The 26448-nt window shown below is 51.1% G+C and overlaps 1 protein-coding gene across 4 annotated transcripts in view; it reads right to left on the bottom strand.

Moving 5' to 3' along the window:
• BMAL1 (basic helix-loop-helix ARNT like 1) overlaps window positions 1-23767 on the bottom strand; it is a 50238-nt gene extending 26471 nt beyond the window's left edge. For 2 of the 4 annotated variants that reach the window (XM_084772988.1, XM_084772989.1), the window contains exons 1-8: window positions 23401-23767; window positions 22949-22992; window positions 10805-10934; window positions 6658-6783; window positions 5298-5450; window positions 3642-3680; window positions 3356-3397; window positions 1493-1650 (exon numbers count right to left, since the gene is read on the bottom strand). In XM_084772988.1, coding sequence (XP_084629114.1) covers window positions 1493-1650; window positions 3356-3397; window positions 3642-3680; window positions 5298-5450; window positions 6658-6783; window positions 10805-10934; window positions 22949-22992; window positions 23401-23501 — 793 coding nt within the window. In that variant the 5' untranslated portion in view covers window positions 23502-23767. The remainder of the gene's footprint in view (window positions 1-1492; window positions 1651-3355; window positions 3398-3641; window positions 3681-5297; window positions 5451-6657; window positions 6784-10804; window positions 10935-22948; window positions 22993-23400) is intronic. The other 2 variants (XM_084772990.1, XM_084772991.1) reach the window with 1 other exon arrangement.
• Between the last annotated feature and the right edge of the window lie 2681 nt (window positions 23768-26448).

The raw sequence follows: 26448 nt of genomic DNA, 5'->3' as shown, positions 1-26448 counted from the left end.
TCACTTTATGTCCTGATTCCCCCTCCCTCATCTCGCAACCCCTAGTCCTCAGAAAGGGGGAGCCTTCCTCCTCTATCATCCGACTCCAGCCTATCAAGCCTCATCTGGAGGGCCTGTATCCCCTTCCTCTGTGACCTGGGGAGGCTGCCCCGCCAGGGGAAAGTACCCTACAAATGGGCACTAGAGTCCATGTCAGAGGTATCCCCCCTCCCCATATTGTGGGACCCACAAGGAGACTGTGCTGCCTGCCTGCTGACTACATCTGAGCAGGGGGTCTAGGTCCTCACTGCGCATCAGTCTCTGCAGCACCCACCCCCACCTCACCCTACCCACCCCACCCCCCACTCCCCCGCCGCAGATCTGTTGGCTCCACTGGTCTCCTTGTGGAGCTCCTGTCCCCTCCAGATCCTTCTATTCCCCAACTCTTCCATAAGACTCCCTGCGCTCCACTCCAAAGTCTGGCTGTGAGTCTCTGCATCTGCCTTGATCCCCCGCTGGGTGGAGTCTCTCAGAGGACTTCTGTGAACTTGCTAACAAGCAATTAACTATAACCCATCTCTTCTTCACTAACGTCACGTTTCCAATGCCATGCTTCAAGCGCAAGCTTCAGCATTTCTATATTTCTGAATAGGGATCAAAAGTCAGAACAAGAGCAACTTCTTATTTCTAGTGACCTTATACAGCTACAAAGGTGTAGCCTCTCACCATGCAGGCCACATGGGGGCCAAACACCCTGCCCAATTTTGTCCTAACGCCCAAGACTCCCTGGAAAATTCCAGGAACGACATTCACCAGAATGGGTGACATATTTAGATTCCTCCTGCAGTTCTGCTAAGTTGCTTCCACTTCCCTGCCTCTGTTTTCTCACCCTCCCCACACTTAGGAAAGAAGGAAAATACTGCCTCCCTCACAAAGAGTCAATCTAGTTCGGGAAAATTCCAAGAAGATGAAAATATCATCAATGTTCACTTCTGATGATAAAAACTATCTACCTGTGACTCACTCATCAGAGGAATCAGGACAAGTTTCCTCTTAAGTCAGAGACTCTTTCCTGCCTTGCCATGTGCTCCTACAGGTCTGATTTTGGTCACTGTAAGGGGTGGGATCCAGACGCAGACATGACGAGAGGTGTCCTCCCTGGTAGGCAGGAAACCAGGTGTGTACAGACAGAGGGATCTGAGCTCATTTGCTTATGTGCTCTGGGGAGATATGGATACAAATTACATCTTAATACCCACCTATTAGGTCACATTAACCACATTAATTATGAGACTGACGCGCTACCTACTGAGCTAACGAGGCACCTTAACCACATTAATTAATTGACCACATTAATCACTTGATTTGGTCCCTTATCTGACACTGAGATGTACAGGCGTATCACTTAGGGTTACATGTGGAATGAAATCACCACTTGTGTCAGGGACAGTGCAGGCATTTGTGGTCACATTTGTAGGTGGCAGCATAAAGGTAGTAAGGCCTGAGATCTCACCTCTCAATGTTTTCATGTGCTGAACAGCCATCCTTAGCACGGTGAGCTTATCTAACTTCCTGGACATCGCATTGCATGTTGGTACCAAGGAAGCCAATTCATCAATGAAACTGTTCATTTTGTCCCGACGCCTCTTTTCAATCTGGCTGTGGGCCTCCCTGGGCATGGGAAGGAGAAGGGTTTCACCTGAGACGTGGTCAACATTGAGGAACACTGACAAAAACAGGAGCTGGGGCTGCATCTGACATTCTCTGACATGGAAAATCTACTCTGTAGAATGCTGCAAATTAGACTTTTGGTTTTTTGTTTTGTTTTGTTTTAAAGATAGAGTTTCTCTACGTAGTACTGGCTGTCCTAAATTTGCTTTGTAGACCAGGCTGGCCTCGAACTCACAGAGATCCACCTACCTCTGTCTCTTGAATGCTGGGATTACAGGTGTGCGCCACCACGCCCGGCTAGACCTTCTTCTTCTTCTTCTTTTTTTTTTTTTTTTTTTGAGACAGGGTTTCTCTGTGTAGCCTTGGCCATCCTGGACTCTCTTTGTAGACCAGGCTGGCCTTGAACTCACAGTGATCCACCTGCCTCTGCCTCCCTGAGTGCTGGGATTAAAGGCGTGCACCACCACATTCTGCTTCAAATTAGACTTTTATCTCATCCCCAAATGGTCTCATTGATAACTTAGAATTAGGTAGTTGATTTGGTTTTTTTTTTCATTTATTTGTTTTTAATGCTTACTCCATCTTTTAATTGTGTGTGTGTGTGTGTGTGTGTGTGTGTGTGTGTGTGTGCACCCTGTCTCAAAAAAAAAAAAGAAAAGAAAAGAAAAGAAAAAATTATGACAACTGTCATTTTAGAACAAACTGAATTGTCTGCTGAATATTTTTCCTCATTGTTCTTTTCTTTAGATTCTACACGGCCAGGTTTTTGGATGGTGATGGCAGGAAGAAAAAGGGAGTTAGGAGGTTCTGCATAGCCAAGTACCCAGGTCCCACAGCAAGGGTCTCTGCAGCCTGTGAGCAGCCCAGCGTGTGGCTTGCTGAGGCCATCACCTGGTCTAGTGGAAGTAATTAGTACTAACACCTCTTGGATCACCCAAGACCTGCCTGGGTGTGACAGATTCTTGCTCTCTTCCTGGCTTCCTTAGGATGATGTCATATCATATCCACCCCTGGACTGGCTACCTGTTTAGGCAGAAGGACACTCCCCTATAAGATCTCCTTGACAGATGTGCACTTGATGTTTTCTGACAGGGAGCATCACCAATGGAGAAGTAGGCCCGGAACCACAGAGCCACCTGCATAGGCTGGCCCGCAAGGCAGAAGCTACAAGTCTCAGGTCAGCCAGGGTCTGCAGCCTGCTGGTTCTTTGTGCCACAATACAACCTCAACTCGCCCTAGGAGTGATGGCGGGGAAGCATGGAGACCCAACAGCAAGTGTGACTGGGACAAGAAGGACCAAGTTGGATCTCTAGGGAGCAGGTGTGCCCAAGATCTGGCCTTTAGATGCTCCCTGTAGCACAATAAAGGCCCCCGTCAGAGGTGAGGCCCTGCCTTGGAACGGCATCTCAACCAATGTCTTCTGGAGGGCCGATGAGTACAGAAGAGGCCGTGTGGGAAGGCTAGGGAGAACAGCCTGGAACGCCTTCCTGCTACCCTCACGGTTGCCTCCAGGTTAGATGTGAAACAAGTCAAGGCCAGTTCAATACAGGAGGAGCTTAAAGAGGCCGGAACCTGCAGCCACCTTCTTAGTTCCTGAGGTGCCTAAGAGAACACCACAGACTGGGAACCGCACATGGCGCCTTCTTGGCTGCTCGCCAAGCAACTGAAAGACTGTTTTGCAGACAAAAGCAGAGGTTGGACTTACCGTGCATTCTTGATCCTCCCCTGGTGTTCTGCATAGTCTAACCTGGAAGGGAGGGCAAGAGAGACAACTCAGTCTCCCAGATATGGCTGGCAGGGTTACATGTTTCTGTTTTCTCCCCGCCAGACCCCCACTGCCTCTCTACAGACACACAAGGCTTCTTGGTTAGTAGCCATGCTAGAGTCTGGGGGGGGGGAGGTTGGGGGGGGGGACGGTCCTGAGCCTGCATTCAGTGTGCAGAGAGAATGGCCGCACGATGGCTGAAGTTCAAATCACTAGGGTGTGGTACCTGCCATGAGGGTCATCTTTGTCTGTGTCCATACTTTCTCTGCAAAAACAAGAGGAGATGACCGCATGTTAATACAGGTGTGCAGCGTTAACTTCTTACCATACAGCAGGCTCTCATCTATCCAGAAAGCTCAAATAACCGTGATACAGAAATGGACGTATAGCAGTAACTCAAGCAAGCACGACCAAGTAGGCCCTACTATAAAGTCTCGCCTGGCATTCCACAGTACCCAACAAAGTTATCAATGGGCCCCACGGTGTGCATGTTAAATAAAACTTGTTCATAGTGTGGCGGTTTGAGAACTGGGACTCGGCAGTGTTTACGGAGACTTAGTTAACCACAGTAGCCAGACATCTGTGCCATCTCATTCCTTGGTTGTTCCGGATAGATGATAAATAAAGCTTACTCCATTTCAAAGCACACCAAACACCAAGGACACCAGTGCACGTGTCTGTCTATTGGGGGGCGGGGGGCGGAATGGGACAGTTAAGTGAGGACGGGCTAAGGAAAGCACTGACAATGAAGAACAGAGGTGGCCCGGGGCAGGGGGCAGGGGGCCCGGGGCAGGGAGCATCTTGAAGGCGTTGCCACTGCAGGCTGCTCCTAAACCACGCCGGCAGCCCCAGGCTCACAGGAAAGCCCATCTCCTTTTCGCAGACCCCAGAAAACCATGTTTATAGTATTTAGCGGTTCAGTAAACACTGACTGAAATCCCCAGAGGAAAGCATTCTAGTCTCTCCTTAGGGTCAGCTCACTCCCTTGTCCAACCCAAACACTCATCAGGAAGGTACTGACTGACTCCTGGACGTCTCTTAGAGGGACTCAGTGCCTCTACTGCCATTTGCCCAAGAGAAAGCTTTACAAAAAATGCCTGGTCTGTGTCGGGGAGTAAGCACTATGGCAGAAGCCTCGGGTCCTCACACCCACTCTCCATGCCCTGGCAGTGACTCTCGCCTTGATCTGGGATGACTTACACACTAATCCCAGCTCCGTCTCGGTGTTCCTCAAGTCCCACCTGTGGGCTTCAGCAGAGAGGACATCTGCTGGGGGGCAGGGGAGGGGCGCGCTACCTCCTCGGAGACTTTATACTCAGCTCAACAAAAGAAAAGCTCTTCAACAGACTGTCCCCAGCTGACTCAGCGAAATAAAACCTGCCTCTGACCGTCCGTTCGTTCTACAGGGCAGGAAAGTGGGTGATGAGCAGAAAAATGTACTGACTTTTATAAGAAAAGTCACCAAGTCTAAAGAGAGCCAGAAACACTACCTAACAACGCAGCTGCATGCTAAGTTAAACAGTGTGGCTGTCCCCAGGCTGTCGGCACGCTCACTCCTAGTCCTCCAGACCCTGTCTCCTTCCTCACAGAGGCTGATGTGCTCCCTGACAACCACCTTCCCAGACCGGAGTTCTCCAACTCGGTCTGGCTTTAAGGCTGTTCCTTCCCCCCATGACACGGAACACCCTGGGGACAGTAGGTGGCACAAACACCTCAGCAGTGCTACTGGCCTTCTCTGCCAGTCATCTATGAGCAGATGAGCTGAACTCAAGCACACGGCCCTCAGAGAGAACCTTAGCTTTCCACCTCTGGGAACAACGGCAGCTGTGGCCAGGTGCTCCGCGCCCGTGCACTGACATGAACGGATGTCCCATGGCCTTACTGGTAGTCGGTGGCACTGCCTTTCCTCTTGCGGTTACAGTCCACACCACTGGTGCCCAGGGAGCTGGAGAGCAGGTCGGTGGGGCCTGGAGACATGAAGTCGCTGATTGTTGATGAAATGTCCATTCTCTGGTCCGCCATTGGAAGGAAGGTGCTAAAAAAGATGGCAAGAGAAGGTTTCTTTTTTCTTTTTTTAAAGATTTATTTATTTATTATTTATTTGGTATTCCGCTTGCATGCATGCCTGCAGGCCAGAAGAGGGCACGAGATCCCATTATGGATGGTTGTGAGCCACCATGTGGTTGCTGGGAATTGAACTCAAGACCTTAGGAAGAGCACACAGTGCTCTTAACCTCTGAGGCATCTCTCCAGCCCTAGAACGTTTTTCCTTTTAAACACTTTACTTGTAAAGATTTTTTTTTAAATTTCAATTATGTGTATGTGTGTGGATACATGGACATGAATATGGTGCCAGAGCTGCGGGTACAGCAGCCGCCAGCTGCCCAGCGTGGGTGCTGGGAACTGAATCTGGTCCTCTGGAAGGGCAGCAGGAGCCACCTCCGCAGCTCTGGGAGAGTTGCTTCAATGCTCTTCTGTGGTGTGCAGGGCCCGGGTGGCACTGATGACATGGGTCTGTCACTGCAGTAGCATGCTCACCCAGCAGCCCGGAAGAAGCAGGCAAGGTAGTGGGGAAAGCATCGCACTGGCTCTGAGGGTTTGATTTTGTAATCTGTGAAGACACTACATCTCTGTGCGAGTATCTCTGTGCCCAGGGTGGTTTAGTGGTTTCTTCTAGGCCCTACCCTGGGGAGAATGAGCCAGCCTGAGACTTGGCGAGGTGACCCAAAGTCCCACATGCACTCAGCCACAGGCGACTTCATTTCCTTCTGATCAGTAATTACACAATCCATGAAAGAAACATGATCACAGGCCTTTTGTGTGTGTGTGCATTTGTTATGATTTTTGTTAAAATAAAATGGAAAAGCACAAAATATAAGAGGCGTACAGATAGCTGGGCACGGCGGCTCACAGAGCTCTTGGGGGTTGGAAGCAGGACAATCATGAGTTGAAGACTAGCCTGGGCTACATTAGTTAAGGCATAGCCTTGACTACCATTCCTCCCCAGAAGAAAAGTCCTACTGCAGAGTTAAGATACTGTGGTTTCTCTCTCCCTTCCCCATCAGCAAGGTCTGCCCAGTCTTCTCTACCCCGCCCTGGCCCCCCTCACCCCTTTGTTGTCAGCATCTGCTTGCGTAATTAGTGAAGACACTGCAAATGAAAGTACAAGCCATTTTCCAAATTCATATTTTATACGCAGTGTAAGCTCGCTCAAAAGGAAAAAAAAAGCCGTAAGTAAGTACCTTGCAAGGGACTCTAACTCCAAGCCCTGGTGAAGAGGGGTTGCCCAGTGGGCCGCCAAGGGCTCCAAGGTCCACAGGATTTGACCGGGGCTGTCACTCCCGCCCTCTGGACCCAAGTTCCCACATCTGCAAAGCAAGAGTGTGGAGGTGAGCATTGCTTCCCAAGCCCACTCTTCTGCCCTCAGGCTAGTGACCAGCCCCTCCTAGCAGGCCAGCGCCAACTTTTACACATGCTCTCTCTGTCTCTGCCCTCCCCCTCCCCACCCCCGGAAGCTACCCCATTATGCAGGTGTCTCCATTTGTCACCTCTTAGAATTATTTTTCGGGGGAGGACAGCTAGTGGGCAGCTTTGGTCATTTCTGTTCCCCAAAGAGCCCATGTCAGTCTCAAAGGGAGACCTCGCTGTCTCACAGCACTTTCCTTTACTTATTACGGGCGCTTGCTTCTCCTTCGTAGACATCTGTCTCCCCTCCCCTGGAGTCTGTCTGTACTCAGTCCTCATTTCTCCCAGTGTTCACCTGTGCGCTTGAGAAAAAATACACTTCAGAGCTGCCAGCCTTCCTTCACACCCCTGGCCAGAACTGTCCCTTCTGCTCTCGGGGACTTCCTGTTGTCTCTCCTGCCCAACTTCCAACATCCCCCTCACTCTCACTTTAGGTGATAATTTTTCTCCTTTCTCTCTCTTTCCTTCCCACACCGCCCTCACCCCAGTACTGGAGTCTGAAGCCAAAACTTCAAGCATGCTGCCAAATGCCCTACCGCTGAGCCACACCACCAGCCCTGCTAGCTCAGCTGCTGTAACTCACAGGGTGGCTAACCCACTCAGGTGCTGCAGCTGAGGAGCCCCACACCCAGGGGCCTGCCATGTCGTTCCAGGGCCCCCTGCCCCGGCCCCCTGCAACACTGTCCACATTCCCCACACAAGTGGGGCATTCTCATCTGGATGAACATCAGCCATACACCTACATCTTGGGGGGAAAAAACCCACAACACATTATTTCTTCCCCATCATGCTGGATACTGTGCCATCCCCATGCCAAGTAAACTGTTTGGGATACCGTCTTCCTACTGTCCCATTTTCTGTCTTCAGCTTTTTCTTGGTTTCTCCATATAATCTAACTCAGGTCAAGATTTTTTAAAATTTCCATTTAACTTCATTTAATATAGGTGGGTATTTTGCTTGTACGTATGTGTATATACCCACTTATGTACCTGGTGCTAATGGATGCCAGAAAGGGGCACCAGATCTCCTGGATCTGGAGTCAGGGAGGTTGAGAGCCACAGTGTGGCCACTGGGAATTGAACTCTAGCTCTCTGGAAGAGCAAACAGTGCTCTTAACTTCTGAGCCATCTCTTTAGCTTGCAGGTTAGGCTTTCTTCCTTCACGATGCCATTGCAGCACTGTGGCTGCCCTCTAGAGCACATCCACCAATGGCTCCTTCCGGCTGCTGTCCCTGGCTTGGAGAAGCTATTTTCCCATAACTCTTCTATTTGGTGGAGCCACTCCTTTTTGTTCTCAACCTGGCTCTTCATCTCCATCTACACTAAGAGCCCCATGGGTGCTTAGGGGCCTTTCCTGTCCATACTCAATCCCTAGAAGCACCCATACTGTGACAACCCCAAGCTCCTATCTCCAGCCTGGCTGTCCCCTGAACTCTAGATTTGTACAACCACCCATATGCCCCGCATCTTCACCTGAGTATGCAACAGAGACTCCATATTGACACATTCGGTTTCCCTCCCAGCAAGCCTCTCATCCTCCCTAAGTGGTCAAGTGGCCTCCATCCTTCTGGCTCTCAGGCTCTGAGCCAAGACGCTACCTGACCCCTCCATTCGTCTTCTCACTGGCACAGGACTAAAAACACAGAGCAGTGCACTGCTAAATCTTCCTTGGTGCCGCTTCTGCTGACATTCTGCTCGATACCTCTGTTTAGGATTCTCTAATCCATATTTCCCCTGTAACGACCTCTCTTCTGCCCTCCCTGTGAGGCGCTGAGCACTGGAGAGTGGGGGGTGCCGCTCTACTGACTGCCCACAGCGTAGTGTGCAGAGCTCATTTTCTAAACAACATAATACAAATATTCTCCTTTATGCCAATATTTTGTAGCTTTTAATTATTTTATTTTATTGGTTTCTCGAGACAGGGTTTCTTTGTGTATCTTTGGCTGCCTAGACTCACTCTATAGACCAGGCTGGCCTCGAACTAACAGAGATCTGCCTGCCTCTGCCTCTCGAGTGCTGGGATTAAAGGCATGCGCCATCATGCCTAGCTATTTACTTTGTTTTAAGACAGGATCTTGATGCATAGCCCAGGCCGACCTGGAACTCACTGTGTAGCCCAGGCTGACCTGGAACTCACTGTGTAGCCCAGGCTGACCTGGAACTCACTGTGTAGCCCAGGCTGACCTGGAACTCACTGTGTAGCCCAGGCTGACCTGGAACTCACTGTGTAGCCCAGGCCGACCTGGAACTCACTGTGTAGCCCAGGCTGACCTGGAACTCACTGTGTAGCCCAGGCTGACCTGGAACTCACTGTGTAGCCCAGGCTGACCTGGAACTCACTGTGTAGCCCAGGCTGGCCTCAAACAGTGCTCCACATCCTTGAGCTTCCTAGTGGTAGGGTGATAAGCATAAACCACCGTACTGGCTTGCACTTGGCATCGAGTGTCCTCTCCCATCACTGCTCATTGCTTGAGACAGGGTCTCTTACTGAACTCAGGGCGCATAGACTGGGCTAGACCAGCTGCTGGCAAGTGCCAGGGATCTACCTGTGTCTACTTCCGCAGCACTGGGTTCTAAGTGCACGCCTCTGTACTCAGCTGTAATTTGTTTCTCTCTTTCCCTCCCTCTCAGATTTACTTATCATTGTGTATACAGTGTTATGCCTGCATGTACACCTGCAGGCCAGAAGAGGGCACCAGATCACATTATAGATGGTTGTGACCCACCATGTTGCTGGGAATTGAACTCAGTACCTCTGGAAGGACAGCCAGTGCTCTTGACCTCAGCCATCTCTCCAGACCCCTTAAGTTGTTTTTCACGATCTATTCATTTTATGCATATGGATGCTTTTGCCTATACGTGTGTGTATATGCACTACGAGTGGCTGGTACCCTTGGCGGTCAGAAGGCGGCCCTGGATCCGCTGGAACGAGTTACAGAATGTTGTGAGACGCCATGTGGGTGGTAGGAACTGAAGCCAGGTCCTCCAGAAGAGCAGCCAGGGCTCTAAACCACTGAGCCACTGCTCCACACCCCCTTTTAAACATTTTTAATTATATGTGTGCCCGTATCTGTGTACATGTGCAGGTGCCCACAGAGACCAGATGCATTGAATTCCCTGACGCTAGAGTCAGAGGTGGTTCTGAGCCACGCAAGGTGGGTTCTGGGAACCGAACTCAGGACTCATATAAAGAGTAGTATGTTCTCTTCACTGCTGAGTCTCCAGCCTCCATGCCCAGCTTTTATGTGAGTCCTAGGATCAAACCATCATGCTTGCCTGGCTAGCCCCTCGCCAGCTGAGCCTTCTCTCTAGACCCTACATTTATTTATTTATTTATTTATTTATTTATTTATTTATTTATACATACTTACAAATCTAATCCTTCTGGCAATTGTTCTGATAGACCATTTAAGGCTCGGCAATTCTCACATCCCTGGAGTGGGTGCACGACACCCAGAACTGCTTCTCAGGCCCCACTTCCTGTTACCGAACACCTAACGAGGGCTCCTCTGCTGACCCTCCACGCCCAGGCTTCCCATCCGCCCCACCCCCACCCCCAATCTGGTTCTTTTACATCTACTCCCACACGATTCTTCCGAGGCCATCCCCATACACAGCCGAACAGATTCTTTCCCTTTATTACTGTCAACCTTCAGAACTGCCTTGGCTATTCTGACTCGATCTTTGGGGGATTATCTTACAAAAGTCGCAGTGGGTGGCCACTGCTGACGTTCGCCCCAGCCTTCAGAGAAGCAGGGAAGAGGCTGAGCACACACCCTGTCCTCCAGGCCTTGGTGGTCTGTAGATCCTTGGCCCCTTGCACATGTCAGACCAGAGGTGCCACCAGTATCTGCCACTCAACAACCGAAGGCCAACAACAGCCATCACCTACCAGGGGCTGGGGGGGGGGGGACTTATTTATTACCTGAAGTTACAGTTCCCAGGCTTCGATCCAGCGTGGGAGGTGCAAGGGACTACGCTGCACCTGCTGGTCACCTCAAAGTGACTTTCATGTTTTGTAACTGTCCTCCAGGCAGTCAGCTTCTTCCAAAATCCTACAAGAGAGACCCAAGGAAAGAAACCCCGAGAGTTAGACAGGGACAAACATGTCTGGCAGTCTCTTGTGAACTGGGGGGGCCGGAGGTTGAGAGAGCTCCTGACTCATGAAGGACAGGCTCCTAGCCCATTTATCTCCACATCCTGGTCACACCCACTGGTCCAGCACTGGCCATCTTTTACACCCCTATGACACTGCATCCTGGCCACACTCACTGGTCCAGCACTGGCCATCTTTCTTTTACATCCTTATGACACCGCATCCTGGCCATACTCACTGGTCCAGCACTGGCCATCTTTTACATCCCTATGAAACCTAAGCTGCAAACGCACAGAGGAATCTGGCAGACGCTTCCTGTGAGAACCATGTCTTCTGAATATGGATTCTTGGACACATCGTCAGGAAAGGTAGGCAAGTTTTATTACGTCTCTTACTGGGTTACATAACTGTGAATGTCCGGGTGCTGTTTTACATTAGACATTTACTAACTTATATGAGTTAGCTTACAGAAGCTTGACCATCACTCAAGGAGGCGGATGCTACCGCTGCATGCGTTTTACCGAGGGAAGATCCAAGCACCATAAATAGACCCTGCCGCAGACATGAGGATAAGCCATAGAGGTTTTGCTTGACAAAGTTTCAGAGACCTCTGACTGTCCAGCATGATCTCTAGACATCTAGAGGCTTTGCTTGACAAAGTTCCAAATATCTCTGACTGATCAGCACTGCCCCTAAATATTATGTATGGTCCAGGTTGTTTAGAAATCTGCTATTTCTCCTAAAACTGTTTTTTCTCTTTATTTCTCAGCCCTAAAGAAAATCATATAGGGAAAACTTTTTCCCACAGAGAATGCTGAAAGAGAGTGTCTGGCCAAAGGCTTGAGACAATGATAGAGTTTTGTTGCTTTGACTGTGAGCACCCAAGCAGAAACTGCATGAAAGAAAGTTAAGACCTAGAAATAACAGTACCTGGCTAGATACTGTTACCTGTAGAAACATTTCCTTAGAATCTGCTTTGAGAGCAATAGAAAGTGGGATTGGAATGTTATACTTTACAGATACTTTACAATAGAGGACCCCTTGGCAGTTAGCCTAGGCTTGGATAGCACACCTGTTGGTCTGGGACTGAAAGTAGGTCAAATTTTTTCTTTAGAGAATATTTTGCTCAAGCTATGTTGCTGTGACCATCTTGTAAACACATTGGCTTTAGCCCAGGGAACATTATGATTGAACTTTCCTGTGTATTGTTTAAAAAATAACAACCAAGTCATGTTGACCATTGCTTGAAAATTGATTTTTGCTGTAGGTTACAGAACTTTTTGTATTTCCTTGTTACTCTGTTGATTTTTTGATTGCCCTAGTGATTGATTGTAAAAGATGAAAAAAATTCATGATGTAATCTGTCATGAAAAAATTTGAACTTCATTTCAATAAAATATTGCGGTCGGCCCAAGGAGAGGGGGCAAGCAAGCAACAGACATGAGAGAGTAAGCTAGAGTGAGATGGGGAACAGCAAGAGAGACGGAGAGACAGGAAACAGCAAGAGAGACGGAGAGACGGGGAACAGCAAGAGAGACGGAGAGACGGGGAACAGCAAGAGAGACGGATGGATGGGGAATAGCAAGAGAGACAGAGAGACAGGGAACAGCAAGAGAGACAGAGAGACAGGGAACAGCAAAAGAGATGGAAAGATGGGGAACAGCAAGAGAGACGGAGAGATGGGTGACAAGCAAGGAGTCAGACAGACAGCAAATGAGACAGAGACAGAGCCAGAGCCAGAAGAAAAGTTCTCCCGGGCTTTAAGACCTTCAGCTTGTACCGCATACGCCCGAGTCTCCCAGTATTTCTTTTTCCTCTGTTCCTCAACTTCTCCTCAACAACTAGTTCCTCTAGCTAGTTGTTCAACCAGCGGTTGGTTTCCCTTAACCAGCTGTTCACCGCCTGCTCAATCCTCCCCACTGCGGGGCCAGCTCTCTTCTCTCCTCTTTGCCGTCCCCAGAGCTGGGCTTGGGGAGCAGCAAGACTAGCCAAAGTCATGCTGAGAGTTGGGGGCTGCCAGAAGCAACTGACAATATTGTTCAGTTCTAAACTGGGACTGGTAGCTCATGGTTGTAATCTCACTATTTAAGAGAGAGAGGCAGGAGGATGACAAGGTCAGAAGATCAAAAGCAGAATGGGTTACAGAGTGACCTGTCTCAAAACAACAGAGCGGGACATCGAGCCCTGCAACTGAGACAGCGTTCTGCTCTTCCAGAGGACTTGCGCTCAGTTATCAGCAGTCAATCAGGCTGCTCACAAACTCCAGCCTCAAGGGGTCCAATGCCCTCTTCTGGCCTCTATGGACACTGTATTCATGAGTACACACACACACACACACACACACACACACACACACACACACACACACACACATTTTTGGGAAAAACAATTGTTCAGCTCTCATTGCAAGTGAGAACCCGGAGGGCCAGAGCAACAGAAAACAATTAGTCCAAACAAATGCCAGCAAGACCAACCCAGGTATTTAAAGAAAATCCCTGCCAACACCAAGATGTCTGGACACACCCAAAGCTAAGAGGGCATGATGTCTGCAAGGGGCTCATGCCACCTCCTTCTGCCAGAACCCAGGCCCTGCAGGCTGTCCCGATCACCATGGCAGGAAGAGCTGGCGTGGAAGGACCACACGGGGCCTTTGCCATCTGCGTCTGTGCTGTCCCGCCTGCAGCGAGCAGGACTGCACCTGACAGTGTTCTCCTGATGTTCTGAAGCAAAAGCCTGGCGTTACCCTGGCTGACTCCTGCAGTCTTTGTAAGATGCTGCCTGCGCCTTGCCGGCCCTAAGCTCTTGGAATGGCTATCCCCGTCTGGAGCCCCTCTCCACTGACTCTTCCCGCACCCTGGCTCACACTGTTCACAGTCCAGGCACACATACATGTTATATCTGGAGATCAGGCTCTTCGAGACCCTAAGACGCAGTTGGTCAAAAACAAAAACAAAAACCACAAAAACAAAAAACCAGCAAGTAGTCACACAGTCTCCAGGCTTAACATATGTAACTCTAACTCCATCTGATTCCCTATACAGCTGGCACACCGTCTTCTCAATTCCCAAGTCAGTAAGGCCTACTCCACTCTAGCCTGTACATTCTCCCCCCTCACCCCCAACACACACACACACACACACACACACACACACACACACACACACACTCCACCCCAGAGCTCCTCTGGGGGATGGACCTAGCTACATCCCTGTACGCCCTGCCAATGCTCTGTCAGACTGTCAGATGTAACCCTCTCCATCCGCCCCCTCCCACTATGGCCAGTGAGAGAACATCCTCCTCGCTTAGGCCACTCAAAGCCTCATTTTTCCTTAAGTCAGAAAAATCTCAAACTCCATAGCAGGGCGTGCTGGGCACACCCTCACTCGATGCCAGCCCACCCTCTTCACACACTGTCCAGGGGCTCAGGCCAAGAAGAAACATCGAGGAAGCCAGGAGCTGGGTGGTGAGGGGGCGCCTTTACTTTGGGACCCACTTTGATCCCTGTAAGGTCTTCACCAGCTGTCCCGCTGGCCCCCCACCCCACCCCCATCTTCCCTGCTCAACTAGAACCCAGCAATCAGGGCCTCAGTTATGGGCAGCTGATACTGTCCTGCGTCTTACTGCCAGAGTCCCTGCCCCCCTGTCCCTGACCGACAAGCTGGGGTCCCTGTCCCCCCCGACCCTGACCGACAAGCCGGGGTCCCTTCCCCCTCTGTCCCTGACTGACAAGCTGGGGTCCCTTCCCTCCTCTGTCCCTGACCAACAAACTGGGGTCCCTTCCCCCCTCTGTCCCTGACTGACAAGCTGGGGTCCCTTCCCTCCTCTGTCCCTGACCAACAAACTGGGGTCCCTTCCCCCCTCTGTCCCTGACTGACAAGCTGGGGTCCCTTCCCCCCTCTGTCCCTGACCAGACAAACTGGGGTTCCTTCCCCCCTCTGTCCCTGACTGACAAGCTGGGGTCCCTTCCCCCCTCTGTCCCTGACCAGACAAACTGGGGTTCCTTCCCCCCTCTGTCCCTGACTGACAAGCTGGGGTCCCTTCCCTCCTCTGTCCCTGACAGACCAGGCTTCATTACATTTACATTTCCTTGCTCCACAGGAAACACCTCGCTTTGATTGACTTTTGTAATATTAAATTTTACTTTATAGAAATTTTAAATAATAACTGCTAACTCAGAAGTTGACATTGTCTATATAAAACAAACTGTGAAGGTTTCTCTTACACGTTAGAAGAGGTGGGGAGGGTGAGGCAGAGATGACACTTGACATTATTTTTGGAAAACTTTTCTTTCCAAGAAGGTGTTCTTAGATCGAAGAACAATTGAAGGGGCAGGAGATTTAAAAAAAAAAAAAAAGCAAGCAAACAAACAAAAAACAAAGACAAAAGGCCCAGCTTTCTGTGCTACTTGCTTCTGAATGAGGCTTTAGGCAAGGCAGGGAGGGACCTTTGCTGGCAGAGGGCTCAAGGGACTGCCCCTGGCACAAGCAAGCAAATAGCATGTGAAGGGCACTCATGAAACTGCCCTGCGTCCTGCAGTCCAGGGCTGCTTCTGAGCTGGAGAAAACTAAAAGCACAGCGAAGTCGGGTATGGGAAAGCCTGTGCAGTGCACCTGGAAAGAACACCAGGCACAGTCTTTCCCGCCCCTGCTCTCAGAGCACAGAGACCCCTGAGCTCCATCCAAAGAAGCAGAATGCGGAAGCTAGCCCAGGCTGCCCTTGCACAGTGGCTGCTGCAGCTGAGAATGGCAAGGCTGGAGTGTTAGCCACTCGTGGGCACCCAAAGGAAGCACAGTGTCTCTCGGAGCAGGGCAAGACAAAGGTAAACTCCAACCTTTAAGAAACCCTTCCTGCAGGGCACAGTGGAGCATGCCTTTAATCCTGGCACTCGGGGCAGGGGCAGGGGCAGGGGCAGGGGCAGGGGCAGAGGCACGCAGCTCTGTGAGTTCAAGTCCAGCCTGGTCTACATACAAAACAAGTCCAGGGCAACCAGGGCTATTACACAAAGAAACCCAGTCTCAAAACAAACGAACACATCAACAACAAAACAAAGGAGTAGGAGGATGCCATCGTCCACATCCAAGCCCTCCATCTGGACCACGTGTCGACACCTCTTTTCTCTCATCTTTGCCCCAGAGCCCCAGAAGGCTACCTGCAAATAGCATTATGTTCTATCAGTTGGCTGCCTCGTGCTAATGAGATGGGATCAAATCACTTTTAAAATCACTATTAGTGGGTATGGAGGACAGTTCAGTAGGACAGCACTGCCTAGCATGCATGAGGCCCCAGCACTGGGGGTTGGGGAACATGGGGGCACTATTACTGTTAGTGATAAGTTCTGTCAACACTCCCAGGGCTCATTTCCCTGTAAATAAGGGAAGAATTGGGGGTACTGGGCAAAGCTCCCTAACTGGCAGCTTCTAGATGTTTTCATTCCGCACTGGCTACCTTGAGCAAACAGCCATAAGTAACAGCCGAACAGCAAGCCGGATGACTGGATGCCAGCACTGGCACTTTGGAAGACTCCGTGGATGCCTTGAGGAAACTGCATGATTGCTTCAGTGAACTGTTCTGGATGCTGAAAGCACATCGCCGGCCAGGGCAGCTCTAAACAGTTTGTAGCAGGCTTTTCACTACTACAATCCTTGGTAAACACTAGGTGAACCTGCAGCCATTTCCCCCTAAGAGGCAGAGGCACAGCATCGGTGGCTGATGCAAACACAAGCGTTCTGTGCGGAGTTTGCTGTGGTTGGTGTAAACACCCTTCTCCAGCCACTTAAGTTTGACTAATTCATGAACTAGCTGGGAGTCAGCCCCTGCACAGCGCAGCACTGCGCTGCCCCACCCTGCCCCGCCTCTTGCTCTGTCTCTCTCTTGCTGTTAGATGGTACACCATCTTTTCCTACCTACTTTTAGTAGAGTGGCTGAGCTGCTACCATGAGCAGTGGAGTGACCACCTATCTGGCGTGTGAGCACGAGTCACATAGCCAAGCTGCATAAGCAGCACCCGCAGCTGGCTGCGCTCACAGCTGCAAACAAGGCAGGGCCTCAGGCTCAGCAGCCAACAGCAGCGGAAGCGGCAAGAGTGGCCAAAGCGGCGGCCACCAGGGCTCCTGCCATAGCAAAGTGGGGCAGTGGGAGGAGAGAGAAGGTGGAGAGCTAAGACTGAAAACAGACAGAAAGCAGCACAGGGCTGGAGAAGAGAAACGGGGGAGGGGTGGGGGGGCCCTGGCCAGCGCCAAGGGCTGAGGAGTGCTAATACATAAACCTCCCTGGAAGCGGGAACACGAGCTGCTGCCTAGGGCTGGGGAACCCTGACTTCCTAGGCACACAGATAAGCCAGCTGCATGTGCAGCTTAGGGCCCCAGAGCTGTATACCTGCAGGAGTCTACCTGCTGGCACACCTGCTTGCTATCACAACCAGGGCTGAGAGAGGCCGCAGGCTAGTGGGAAGAGCAGCACCTTGCCCACTAGAACAAAAGAACCCTGGCCCGCTGCTGACAGGTAACACTAGCAAGATGGTACACCAGTGCCCTGGTGTCAGGCCTGACTGTGACTTTTCAGTCCCATATAATGTGAACAAAGGCCAGAACCTTCCCACAGAACCTCTAATACAACAGATATACTGGGGTAGCAGGCCATTTTTGTAGCCAAGGTCCTGGATGGATAGCACTATATGGAAAAAAAAAACATTTGAGGTTGCTCATCATGAGAGTGACAGCTATGGTTTAAATGTGCGTCACTCCCCACCTCCCTGTCTGCCAACACTGTGGGAAGATGGAAACGGAGGAGAAACAACGGGTTGTGAAGGTCCTGCTCTTACAACTAGATTACACCACATTAGACTGGGCTAGTTATAAACAAGGCTGGGCTTGCTGCAAAAGCAACCTCTACCCCTCTCTACTTCTACCCTGACAGTGCAGGAGCCTTCACCACGCTGCCAGCACTGTGACAGTGACCTTCCCAACTTCCAGAGCTCTAGAAACAAACCTGCTGTCACTATAAAACGCCCTAGCCTGTGGCATTCTGTGATAGCAACACAAACGAACGAGGCTGACCGACTCATGCGCTGTCTTGTATGTTTCCATCTGAGGACTGAAATGTCTGTCTCCCAGAAGACCGTCCTGCCCAGAAAACCCACTCAGAGCTGGTTCCATTGTCTGTGCTGCTGCGTGTCTTACGGTGAGGTGATCAATGACAAAAGGAAATAGCTAGGGTCTTAGCGCCACAGGGCAGCCAGGCCCGGGCAAAACCGACCTTTACAACAACTGACTCCCTCACTGTAGCCAGGACCCAACTCTCCAAGGAGGGAATAAAGACCTGGTGAGCGGAGTCACCTTGCTCAGTGTGTGTAGCTAGAAAGTGGGGACAGAGAGCCAGGTCGGTATCCGCTATGTTTTACAGTTGATCCTTCTGCTAAAATCCAGGCCCCAAAAGCAAGATTCAAAAGCAAACGCTGAAACCAGCACTCCTGGGGAAAGCATGACGAGAGCTCACACTAGAGCAAACCTTGGCTCAGAAAAGCTCCTGGATCAGGCAAACATAGTCTTCCTGAGCTCGCTGGCAGCCAGGGCAAAGAGAGAAACAGCCTTCGGTGGGTAACACCAGGAAGTCTATGGACTAGCTCATCAGGACAGGCCCAAGCATGGAAGGGTGTCCTCTGAAGCCATGTTGGAGCGATGCAGCCTGCCCGGTGGTTCTGAGGAAGCAGGCTTTGTAGAGGAGGCAGCTCTCTTTAAAGAGACCCCAGTGAAGGCCCAACTTCCTCTTTTCCCTCGGCGTCACCCACAGAGTGGCAGCTAGACGGAGCTCTGTGAGGCTGCAGGACGTCACTCGGCAATCTTTGATAATGCGGCTTAGTAACAGGGCAGGAAAATGTGGATGGCGACGGCAGCTGTGACAACGCTCTCCACACCCCCCCAAGATCCCTACAAGGGCCTCTGCTCTCCATGCCTACAACCGACAAGGAGCTGACCCTTGGAGACAATGTGTTCCTAAAGTGGCCACCCTCCCCAGCTGGGGCGCAGCAGGTGACCCCCAGCCTTACTCTCCATTGCATGATGTCTGTCTGCCTTGATACTTGCTCAGTTGCCCTGATGTGTTTGGAGGATGGTGGCTTTAAACAGAGACCAGAGGCTGATGGGCCCCATGCCTTCTGCCAGTCCACCCCAGCCCCGCCCGCGGCCCCTGATACTCTGACAGGCTCTGAGGAATTCAGCCACCTTGCTTGGTAACACTCACCAATTGAAGCCAACGCCCTGAATCTAAGGTAACTAGGGCTACTCAGCAAGCGGCTCTGTCGCCTCTGGCAAAAGCCAGGTCAACACAGACACAATGGAAATCCAAAGTCATCACAGTCAAGACACTTCTAGTATACTTGGAAAGATGGAGTGTTTAAATTATTGCATGACAGCATAGCCAGTGCAACAGGTGGCACCTGCCCAGCACACACTACCCAACTCCAGGAGGGGCGGGTGCACGTAGTGCTATTACAACAAAGTTCCAGCAGGTGGCAGTCCAGTGTCTTGATTCCTCAGGAGCAGACTGGAAGAGAAAATTAGCTTATTGGAGTGTGTGTGTGTGTGTGTGTGTGTGTGTGTGTGTGTGTGTGTGTGTGTGTGTGTGTGTTGGTGTGGCAGGTTATTGAAAGTGGAAGGGGTGGGGGCCTAGGACCAGATGTTACAGGTGTGACTGGGTGGATGCTAAGGAGACAGGGTACTGTCTGAAAGGCACTGTCTCTGCAGGCCCTGGGGACAGCCCACTTGTGGCACTTGTATGCCCAGTCCCACCAGTAGCACAAAGTGCTCAGGAGCCCTGAGGCTGAACATAAGTGAGATCACACTTGGAGCTATGAGGCTGGCCTTGTGAAAACAGGGTTCTGAGTGAATAAAGACAAGGCCTCCTTTTGTCAAAAAGGCCTCGACTGCAGAGGAAGGAGAAGAGTTTCCGGATGGTGCTGAGGACTAACTCTGAATGGCAGGGCTCTGAGGAAGAGCCATGGCACAGAAGAGCCTCACGGAATATATTGGTCTACAACTTCCCACAAGGCACACTCCGACAGACATTCCTACAGGAACGTTGCTTCATTTCTCCCTGAGGAGTGAGATGAGAGTAAGCAAGCTATGGACCCCCGAGCCCCACCACAGGCATTTGGAAAGGACTCCTGGTCTGGTTGGAGACGTACAGCTTTCCAGTGACATGGGTGTGGGGAGCTGTCTGGACCCAACAGACAGCTGAGCAGCTGCCCAAAGCCAAGTAGCCCAGGAGGAAAGTGGAGCAGACACAACGTCACGATGAGGTAACTGAGTGAGCGAGCAGCCAGAGAGAGGACTCTTTCCTCGGTGTGAGAAAAGGGACCACACAGTGGCCTGAGTCTGAGGAACACAAGTTCCCCTTAAGTACTCATGAGCCACCTTGTTCTTGGGGTTTTGTAAGAGCAGGATTTAAGGTACACCCTTAGATGGAGACAGAAGTCAGGTTTCAAACCGCAAGCCCATCGGGCATCTGAATCACGGGTCCAACACACACCAGCAGCACAACACTGGGCACTGGGCCTGGCCTCCGTGTGCCATGGCCTCCTGACCTGCATGGCAAGGATGCCAGCAGGACCGGCACCATCTTCACTGAGCTGTATAAAGTGCTTGGCGTGGCACCTGCCACGTAACAAAGCCTTTGTGTAAGCCAGTATTTCATGGATGGCCGTCATGAAAGCTAATGTCCTGGGCCCCACGTTACAGAAGAAGGAAGTGAGTCTGAAGGAGTGCCGTGACAAAGGCTGAGGATTTTACAGGACAGGAGTAACCCTGTGTGCCATAGGAAAGACGAAACGAGGACAAAAGAAGAAAACACACGCGGCTGCAGAGATGGCTCATCAGTTGGGTGGATACCGCAGGAACGTGAGGATCTGAGTTTGGATCCCAGAACCCACGTAAAAAAGCTGAACATGCTGGGCATGGTGGCGCACGCCTTTAATCCCAACACTAGGGAGGCAGAGGCAAGTGGATCTTTGTCAGCTTGAGGCCAGCCTGGTCTACACAGAGAGTTCCAGGACAGCGAAGGCTACACAGAGAAACCTTGTCTTGAAAAACAAAGTTGAACATAGTCACACACTACCTGGGGGGACGGTGAGCGACAGCAAGGGGGTGAGTGAGGACGGGCAGATAATGGGAGCTTGCTGACCAGCCAGTCCAGCCCCATTAGTGAGCTCCAGGCTGACAAAGAGACCCTGTTTCAAAAATTAAGGTTAAGTGCTCGCTTCGGCAGCACATATACTAAAATTGGAACGATCCAGAGAAGATTAGCATGGCCCCTGCGCAAGGCTGACACACAAATTCCTGAAGCGTTTGTGTGTGTGTGTGTGTGTGTGTGTGTGTGTGTGTGTGTGTGTTTTCAATAGAAGGACCCAGATGGTCCTAGAAACCTACAAGAAGAACATCATGACGCATGGATCGGGGCTCAGGGGGGTGTGCTCTAACTATTGCACTAACCAAGCACAATACATGTAGTAAACATCGAACCCCTACTCTGATCCAGCCAATGGACAGGACATTCTCCACAGTTATGCGGAGAGCGGGGACTGACTCTGACATGAACTCTGGTGCTCCATATTTGACCACCTCCTCTGGGTAGGGAGGCCTAATAGCACTCAAAGAAAGAATAAACAGGCTACCAAGATGAGACTTGATAGCCTATGACCATATAGAGGAGGTCCCCCTTGGTCATAGACCTAGGGGAGGGGAATAGGGTGGAAGTGGGAGGGAGGGAGGAACAGGAGGATACGAGTGATGGGATAACAACTGAGTTGTAATCTGAATAAATTAATAATTTTTTTTAAAAAGCAAAATTTAAGGTTAAAAAGCAATCAGGGAAGGTATCTAATACCAAACTCTAACCTCTATAAGCACATCACTCACACACACACACACACACACACACACACACACACACACACACACAGAGGTTTTTGTTTTTTTTTCTTTACCGAAAATGTACACAAAGACTGACTCAACACTTCTACAAAGTAGCCCTGGTGAACAGTCTGCCACAGAGCACGGACTCTGTGGGGCTTTGATGGTGCATGCTTAGTTAAATAGGCAAATTTCTGTTCTGCGGGGATTCTTGGACCTTTAGGGCACCCCTATCCTTCAGGTCCACCCCTCCAGAGTGTGGGGTCCAGGGACAGTGGAGTCGCTGCTTCTCCAGATGTTTGCATCCACAAACCACGTGTAATCTAACAGCCAAGGGTTTGACAGTACGCACTGGAAGAAACTGCTCTATCAAACCACTTGGACTGGAGTCCCCACCCCTGAGACGCTGCCTCCTCCTGCTATGGATTTCCCCTCCCAGGAAGTACTATTTATCAGCCTTGTGGCTGCTCTGTCATGGCCCAGACTCTGAGGTTCCGGTCCCACCCTTGCACTTGAGAGGTCTCTGGTGGACACTATGCTTGGCCTCTGGGTATTCACACACTCAGCCCACTCTCTGAGCATCTGAAAGCAAGACTTTGCCCCCTCAGCCTTTTCTGCCAGCATGGACCGCAGAGTCGGTCTGTGTGTCCTGGAGAATAGCAATGACACGAAACTGAAAGAAAGGAGCTCCGTGGTGCCTTGTTCTCCACATCCCAGAGCCTGGCATGAGGAGACACCACAGAAGTGCTGTCAGCTGCATCCCTCCATCCATGCCACCTCCTCTCTAGGAATAAGCTACCCCAAGCCAGCCTCACTATGTCTCTGCATCCAAAAGAGGTGCAGGGAAGGAGCCCACAGTAGCATGGAAGACAGATGAGTCATGTTTGAGGCCTGCTGACTGAAGACCTGTCACCTGACCCCTGTTTTCTTCCTATGCTTTCTGTCTGTTGTTTGCAGTTTTCTTTCTTTCTTTCTTTCTTTCTTTCTTTTTTTTTCCTTCCAAGCACTGCGGAGTGTGGTTCTAAAGTCTCCAAGGGAAAAGACTCTTCACCGGGGGAAAAAAACTTACTGCCTGAGGTTGAAGAAAATTCTGGAAAACATCTGCATCTTGTTCTAAGGAAACAAAAGAATGCACTGCTGTTATTTGGTGGCAAGGGAGAGATGCTAGCCTGAGGGAGAGCAGGCGGGCAAGCCGAAGGCCCTCTGTGTGTCAGGCGGGGGCTGCTGACTGGTGGGTAGGAGAAATGGGCCTACCAAAGGCTGAGCCTTAGACAACAGAAGGTGCACACCGCCCGTGAGGACACGTGGGAAGGGTACTTGGCACAACAGTCCTCCCTGGCACAACCACAGAGTGTGCATGGGGGGCGGGGGAGGTTCCAGAGGACAGGCCCATGAGGGGTTTGGGGAGGGCGACTGAGCAGAAAGGCCAGTGGGAAAAGAGGGAGCAGCAGACTCACAGATGCTGCGTGACAGGAAACACAGGACGGCGGGCAGTGTGGGGCCTCCTGCATCCAATCTCACCTCTGCCACTTGAGGGCGGAGTGTCCTGGGCAAGGTAGGTGGTCACAGGGGGCGTTGTTTCCTCCTCTGTGGGGGGATCCTTCTCCAGCTGGACTTAGCATTAAGAAGGGCACTGGGCGGTCTGGCCACCGTCAGGGTTAGGGGAAGAGCTGGGCTGAGTAAACAGGAGCGCAGCGGCTGGGACTCACAGATGCAGACCCACGGAGACTTTAGGAAGCGGCTCAGAGCTGGTGAGGATGGAAAGACAGGGGGACGTGGGGCTCTTAAATCTCAAGAGAGTAGGGACGATGATGTCAAGAAGCCAAGTGGCAGTGGCTGAGGACAACTGTGGGAAGGCTGGAGAGAGAAACCTGGCTCCTCACAGCAGTATTCCAAACGCGGGCCACTTCTAGAAATAGAAGCAGATGTTTCAAACTCCCCTGAGTTTGCCTGAGACACTGACAGGAGCCCCTGGAGGCAAGCCAGGACCACAAGAATCAGGAAGCTGGTCAGTGAGTGATGGCTAACAGAATTCTGCAGCTTCTCAGAGAGACAGCGAAGAGCAGTGGGTCCCCAAAGAGGGGCCGACAGGAAGGAAGGAAGGAAGGAAGGAAGGAAGGAAGGAAGGAAGGAAGGGATGCAACACCGCCATGCTCAGGAAGTGCAAGGTACCTCCTATCCCATCAGCACCCCCAAACCTTCCAGCAAACTCCACCCCCTACACTGCCTGAGCACCCGCATGAACCAGGTGACTTCGGTGGCGACAGGTTTGTTAGAGGAAGCAAGTTTCCCTGTACATACTGCATGCGGCCACCAAACTTCACCTTGGGGACTCTAACAGTGAAGACACTGCTGGCGTGCTGGACCACGATCAGTCATTCAACGCTCAACAAATATTTGCTGAAAGCATCCAAGTGCCAGGAAGTGCTCTTCACGGCAGTACTGGTGTGGGGCGGGGACGCCGCCCCTTGTCCTCGTTTGGTACACATGCTAGCAAGGATGGTAGGCAAAGGAAGCGGTCAATTAAATTATATACTGGATGTTGGGCTGTGGTAAATGTTCTGGGGCAGGGGCTGCCATAAGAGAAGGAAGGCAAGACACCCTGGGGAGGTGAGGCAGACAGAAGGAGGTGAGTGGGTGGCCTGGGTGTGTTATAGACAGAAGACAGCAGGCCAGGGGCCACAGTGCTAGGGCACCCTCAGGGGGCAAGCAGAGAGCCTGGCTCTGAGAAACAGGCAGTTCCACTTAGGCCTTGGGACAGGGACGGCTTTTGTTTTGACAGCGTCTCATTCTATTCCTTAGTCTGACCTGGAACTAGCTCAGGCTGGCTTGAACTTGTGGCAGTCCTCCTGCCTCAGTCTCCCAAATGCTGGGACTGCAGGTTTGTGCTATCATGTCCAGCAGGCCCACTTACGTTTTTTAAGTAAGCTTGTAGACGCGAGTGAGAAGAGGCCATTTTCTATTTTTGTTGTGGGTTTGATTGTTTTGTTTTGGTGTACATGTATTGGGGTGTGTTAAGGTATAGCAGGGCGGTGAGTTTGAGAAGGAGGTGGTGAGGTTGGGAGAAGGGTGAGGAAAGGTAGTCCTGTGTGCATTTCTGTGCTGGTGCTCATGACAGGGTGAGGGAGGACCAGGGACTGAGCACATGGCGGGCTGGTGACTTCAGTTCTGAGCACATGGTGGGATAGTGACTTCAGTTCTGAGTATTCAGGAAAAATGAGGAATATTCCCCGACTACCTAGACACAGGACCGGTATAGAGGCCTCCAGCCAACGGGGATCTTGGCGGTAAAATCCACCCTGGACTCCATTTACCAGGAACACACCTATGTGAAGGCTGAAGGAAGAGGTAACTTTTATCCTCCGCCATGAATGACTGGGGCCACTGGTTTAAGCTGTCTTAGAAGCCTAGATGTCTGAACTGTACCCAGAGCTCACAGTGCCATGTGGAGGTGAAACAGACAAGACACCCAACCCCGTCCCGCCATTCTGAGTGGGACCATCTCCGGCTCCAGGTCACCATCTCCCATCGGGAAGAGCAAGCAGGTACCCAGGCCACGGGCAGCCCTGACATCTCACTGGCCCTCAGGACATCTGGAGATGGTACTGTTCATCAACAGCACAGAAAACACAGCACTGAGTCAGAGAGGCAAAGCTACCTTGCACAAGATCACACCACTAGAAGGGACCAACAGGAGCAGGGGCCCGGACATGCCCAGCAGCACAGCCACAACCACACAAGCTTTGGTGACTCAGCAAATCTGAGCTGGCTGAGAGCTTTGTCCCAAGTGGAAGAAGTGGGCAGGACAGGCTCACCCCCACCCCTGCCCACGCTGCCAGGCTGCCAGACCCAGGAATCAACTAGGGCACCGGGGAAGAAACAGACCTCTCTGAGGGAACGGTTAACCAAAGGTTAACCAGATTAGCTTTCCACCAGGACACAAGCGGAACTTTCCAGTGTGCACTTGGCCTCTTGCCTGCCCTGCAAGCACAATGCGCGTGTGACCACTTAATCTAACCAAACTCCCAGGGTCTCCTTCTGCCCCAGATCCAACAGGTAGGTCTGAATGAATCCTGACCCTGTGAGTTCCTCTCAAATGAACCGGAAACAGCTTTTTTTCTTTCACTTTTTTCCTTTGAGGGAAACAGGGGTTCGGGGTGGGGGAGGACACAAAGAACTCTTATGATTTCAGTTTCGTTTTTCTGAGTATTGGCTACAAACAGCAGGAGAATATTCTGGTTCTAAGGTTCTGTCTGAGCTATAGTTCTAGCATATTTTTCCAAGAAAATACTGAGCACAGGATCACAATGCTGGGCTTTTATTCTGTGTCCTGGAGGAAGCTTCCCCCCAGCAAGCTCAGTAACTGCCTGCTACCCCTCTGCCCAGCAGGGCGTCCAGGACTGACAGACCCTATGTGATGGCTGAAGGAGTGCTCTATGAAAGGACAAAGTAAAACAGATCCTCAGGTCTCTCACAAAGCTACAAAAAGGCAAAAACTTGGATGGGAAAATAAGCAAAGGATAGGAACCAGAAATTACAGACAATAAAAGGCGAAGAATAAAAACAGAA

Source organism: Acomys minous (assembly GCF_964271855.1).
Source record: "Acomys minous genome assembly, chromosome: 2".
Taxonomy (NCBI): domain Eukaryota; kingdom Metazoa; phylum Chordata; class Mammalia; order Rodentia; family Muridae; genus Acomys; species Acomys minous.
The sequence above is the reverse complement of the archived record's forward strand: the minus strand, read 5'-3'. Positions and strand labels throughout refer to the sequence as shown.